The 5,536-nt window shown below is 38.3% G+C and overlaps 1 protein-coding gene across 1 annotated transcript in view; it reads right to left on the bottom strand.

Annotated features, from left to right (window-relative positions):
• LOC107299564 (LIM and calponin homology domains-containing protein 1-like) overlaps positions 1 to 5,536 on the bottom strand; it is a gene marked incomplete at its 5' end in the record, with an annotated part of 22,605 nt that overhangs the window by 10,000 nt on the left and 7,069 nt on the right. Inside the window, one exon of the mRNA XM_029286804.1 lies at positions 2,635 to 2,745. Coding sequence (XP_029142637.1) covers positions 2,635 to 2,745 — 111 coding nt within the window. The remainder of the gene's footprint in view (positions 1 to 2,634; positions 2,746 to 5,536) is intronic.

Here is a 5,536-nt window from a genome sequence, read left to right on the forward strand (position 1 = left end):
GAGAAGCTATCCAGTGACACTCAGACTATATTTCATTCATGAAAACATCCCTGGAAATATTTAAAAAAAAAAGCTTTGTGGTTCTCTGTCTCTTCCTCTTTTAAAACAGATGAAGCATCTCCGTGATTTTTTTTTAAAAGGACTGAATGCATGATTGGTTAATTGAATGAATGAATGAGCAAATTGTTAGGGGGGGGGGAACTTTGGTTCCAAAATTGCAACCTTTGTTAATCTGTCCTCTGAATAGATGTTCATTTCATTTTAGTTTAGTCTGGCATGCTAATAATTCAAAAGGGCAGAACAGTGCCTGCCAAGCGAGGGGATGTCCAACATCTATACAATTGGAGAAAATCCATCTTTAAAATGCCGCAAATAAGAAGTGTAACCAAAAACGTGCGCTTTAGTCATAAAATGATTAATATGAGTCTATCTTACTGTAAGGGCTGTCCAGATAAGAGCTATGGAGTGGCTGATATTATTTTTTAAAAAAAGGTTATGTCATGGAAGGAAGTACATTTGATGAGATTATGTACCAAATAAATCTACTTTTTCTTATAATATATTGTATTAACAGATGTCCAAGCAATGGCTGCCCGCAATTAGAAGCCAACATTTCTTTATTATTAAAAATGTTTTGATCATTTCCGGCTTGGCATTCTATAACACAACAATTATCCCTGCCACATCAAACACACACATGTGCGGTACAAATTGTCTTAATAGACAATCACATCCCTCCATCACTTCCCACATAGATCACCAACATATTGTGGATCACAATGACTAAGAAAATATTGCATTAGAAATGTATTGTTGTTGTTATTATTCTTATTATTTTGCCCTGTTTTTTTCTGTAGTTGGAGAGAGTGATATATAAGCTTGAAAGGCTGAATCCAATTCTGGGGTTCGGTCCAAATTTTACCCGAGACACACAGCGATGGAAACAAACATATATATTTTTTTCCTGTTGATCAAAACATTATCCACCATTATCCACTTTACTAAAAGGCAAACACAATAAAGTTACTACGGTACAAGCTGTAACTTTTCTAGTTTTGCATGCAATCAAAAAGAGTTCTTAAAAACAAATTAAAGAGGTCGGCTGGCCCTAATATTTGTTCTCTTTAAAATTCACTTTTGCAGAAAACTTCAGCATTAAAAAGGGCACAAGACAGGGGTGTCCATTATCTCCATTACTATTTATATTAACATTGGAAGTATTGAATAGAAACATTAGACAAGATACAGAAATTAAAGGACTGGAGATAAAAGATGAAAAATATAAACTACAAGCATTTGCAGATGACTTGGTTTTTATACTGGAAGATATAAGAAACAAGCACTAACCTTCTGGAAAAAATAGAAAAAATTGGAGAAGTGGCAGGCCTGACAATAAATAGAGAAAAGACTAAAGTGCTGACCAAGAACTTAACAGAAAAACAAAAGAATCAACTAACAAAAAAACCCACAAATCTTCAAATAGTTAAAAAAGTTAAATACTTGGGAATTTATTTAACAGCAAGATGTGTAACAGTAAAAGAAGATAATTATGTAAGACTGCTAAAACAAATAAAATTGGATTTAGAAAGTGGAAGAACCTCCATCTTTCAATGTTGGGGAGAATAGCAACAGTGAAAACGAACATCTTACCAAAAATACTCTTTTATTTCAAAATTCACTTTTGCTGAGGTTTATTACAACATAAAATACAATTGAAAATAAAGATTAGAAAAGGGTGGGAAGAGACGCGCAGGAAAAAAAAACGGGATCAAAAAGCATCGTCTTCCAAATCTAGCTAAGTAAAACGCTAACAATATTTACAGCCTCCACTTCGGCATTTAGTTGTTACAAGCCCTTTCCATAACGACACAAATATTTAATCTTCAAAACTAAGTTTAATTTTATTTTTTTCCCTATTTCAAGTCTGAAAATCAGAAGCGGTTTTCCAGTGGAAACAGGGCCCAATAAAATCTCAAGATTCAGCTGCAAATATTTACTGAAACCTCTTTGTTTAAAACAGTTTACATTTCCATCTCGACCCAATCTTTTTTTTTCACCTATCCATTTCCCCTCCCACACACACACACACACACACCACCCCCGTTGTGGGTCAGCCTTCACACTTGTGGAATAAAAAGATGACCTGTCTGTTGGGGATTTAAACAGGTCTGTGAAGAATAGGAGCTTAAAAGAAGTAAGAAGGCAACAAATTGTAAAAAAACAAAGAAATGCAAGTAGTTCTTAACTTACAAGGGCTTGTTTAATGACCGTTTGACGTTGCAACGGGGCTGAAAAAAAGTGATTTTAGGACCGTTTTTCACGCTTAGGACCGTTGCAGCATCCCCAGGGTCACGTGATCAAAATTCAAACGCTTGGCAACTGACTTGTACTTATGACGGTTGCAGTGTCCCAGCGTCATGTGATCCGCTTTTGTGAATTTCTGATAAGCAAAATCAGCTTCAGAAGTCAGCTTCACTTAACAACCGGGTTCTTGTTTAAGAACTCCAGAGATTCACTTAAGAACTGTAGCAGGAAAGGCTGTACAATGGGGCAAAACACACTTAACAACGCTCTAGCTGGGAATTTGGTCGTAAGAAGAGGACTACCGGCAGGTGAGAGAGCAAATTGAAATACCTTTCTCATCTGGGTTAACAATCCTTCAAATTCTTTCAGGTTCAATGCTGGCCCATTGAAGTAAGTGCTGTTGTTTGCCGTTTTCCCCAGCCAATAGACGGTGGCTAAAACCTGGAGAATTCAACGAACATTCATTGGAACAAATCCAAAACACCAGATCAATTCGGTGCCACCACAGGTTCCCGTAGCCTTTCCAGAGCAAATTAAATACTGTTTCCCTGTTTTTTTCCTTTAAAAACTGTCTATGTTCCCCCCCCCAAAAAAGCTTCCTCCTTCTCGCTATGTATTCAAGATGGACAGTGATTAATGCTTATATGTTACTTATAGGCAGGGCTTTTTTTCTAAAAAAAAAAAAAAAAAAAANCTCTCTCTCTCTCTCTCTCTCTCTCTCTCTCTCTCTCTCTCTCTCTCTCTCTCTCTCTCTCTCCATCCATCTATCTATCATCACTATCCCATCTAACTATCATCTATCTATCTATCTATCTATCTATCTATCTATCTATCTATCTATCTATCTATCTATCTATCTATCTATCTATCTATCTATCTATCATTTTTAATGTATGCCATTGCGCCAACAGTAAAAAATGACAATAAAGGTTCTCTCTCTCTCTCTCTCTCTCTCTCTCTCTCTCTCTCTCTCTCTGTCTGTCTGTCTATCTATCATTTTAATGTGTGCAACTGAATAGAATAGAATAAAATAGAGAATATAGAACAGAACAGAATAGAATAGAACAAAATATAGAATATAGAATAGAATAGAATAAAGAATAGAATAGAATAGAATAAAGAATAGAATAGAATAGAATAGAATAGAATAGAATAGAATAACGAATAGAATAGAGTAGAGTAGAGTAGAGTAGAAATAGAACAGAATAGAATAGAATAGAATAGAGTAACAGAGTTGGAAGGGACCTTGGAGGTCATCTAGTCCAACCCCCTGCTCAGGCAGGAAACCCTACGCCATTTCAGACAAATGGCTGTCCAATCTCTTCTTAAAAACCTCCAGTGTTGGAGCATCCACAACTTCTGGAGGCAGGTTGTTCCACTGGTTAATTATACAGAACAAGAGGGACGCTGCATACAGTATTTAGCAGCAGTTTAGAAGACAGGCTCAAAATCCCTAATTCTAAGTAAAAGAAATATATGGAGGCACCAATACCTGATTTATCACCAAAGAGTTCCACGATTAAATGAATGCAGGGTTGTTATTTTTTAATTGAAATGGCGTTCTCTTCTTGCAAGGAATTCATTGCTTTCATAATGCACCTCTCTGGGTATTTATTAAAGGAAGAGAGATTTCCTGCAGTGCTTGGAATCTCTGTAAAACGACGATCAGATAACCGACAGGAAATTTCCACTCACAGGAATAAATTCAGCGAGGGGAGAGGAGGAGGAGGGGCACACCCATTTATAATTGTGTGAACTGAAATGGTTTCCACTTTTCTAACTTTGAGGAAGTCCCGGTTTTTTTTCTGTATGGTCATTTCCAATCCAGGAGGAGTTGGAGATGGGTTTTTTTTTCTGCTTCCATTCAGAAGCTGGTCTGAGCTATTAACCTCTGGCTTCCTTCAGGGCGAATTGAAAAAACCCAACAGGCCACAAATTGAGGAGTCTAAACCATAACATGCCAGATGCTTTAATGCCTATCCAAAATGGGTGGAAAAAACAGCCCCAGAGGACTGCTATCAGCCAGGTGTTGGGTGCAGAGACCGCATTTAATTTTATTTCTTTCTCTCCCTCCTTTATTATTTTTACAAATAAGGCGGCCTTTCTCCTCCTCTTTCCCCCCCTCACGACAACCCTGTGAGGTTGGTTGGGCTCAGGCACTGGGTCAAAGTCACCCCTCTGGCTTTCCAGTCTAAGAGGGACTAGAACTCACCGTCTCCTGGTGATCGGCCCAAAGTCACCCAACTGGCTTTCAGGACTAAGGCAGGAAGTCTTAACTTCCTGTTAAGAGGGATAGAATCAAGATCACGTGAAGTGTTAATACCACTTTACAACGCCTTGGTAAGGCCACACTTGGAATACGGCATCCAGGTTTGGTCACCACGATGTAAAAAAGATGCTGAGACTCTAGAAAGTGCAGAGAAGAGCAACAAAGAGGATCAGGGGACCGGAGGCTAAAACATACAAGGAACGGTTGCTGGAATTGTGTATGTCTAGTTTAATGAAGAGAAGGACGAGGGGGGACACGATAGCAGTGTTCCAGTATCTCAGGGGCTGCCCCAAAGAAGAGGGAGTCAAGCTATTCTCCAAGGTGCCTGAAGGCAGAACAAGAAGCAACGGATGGAAACTAATCAAGGAGAGAAGCAACCTGGAATTAAGGAGAAACTTCCTGACAGTGAGAACGATTAACCAGTGGAACAACCTGCCTCCAGAAGCAGTGAATGCTCCAACACTGGAAGTTTTTAAAAAGAGACTGGACAGCCATTTGTCCGAATTGGGATAGGGCAGGGGTAGGCCACCTTGGCTTTTTTATGACTCATGGACTTTAACTCCCAGAATTCCTCAGCCAGCATAGCTGGCTCAGGAATTCTGGGAGTTGGAGTCCATGAGTCATAAAAGAGCCAAGGTGGCCTACCCCTGGTATAGGGTTTCCTGCCTGAGCAGGGGGTTGGACTAGATGACCTCCAAGGTCCCTTCCAACTTTACTATTATTATTATTATTATTATTATTATTATTATTATTATTATTATTATTATTATTATTATTATTATTATTATTATTATTATTATTATTATTAACGTATCGCTAGCACCTGAAGATGTTGCCTAGTTTGCTAATGAAACATCTACCAGAAAACCGTCAAGCTCGGAGAACAAGAAGGACCCCACAATATTGCATATGGCACAATTAGGATTATTTCCGTCAAACAGATGGTTAATCTGACTCCCAAAC

Source organism: Protobothrops mucrosquamatus, unplaced genomic scaffold (genome assembly GCF_001527695.2).
Source record: "Protobothrops mucrosquamatus isolate PMUCROS unplaced genomic scaffold, P.Mucros_1.0 scaffold5115, whole genome shotgun sequence".
NCBI lineage: Eukaryota > Metazoa > Chordata > Lepidosauria > Squamata > Viperidae > Protobothrops > Protobothrops mucrosquamatus.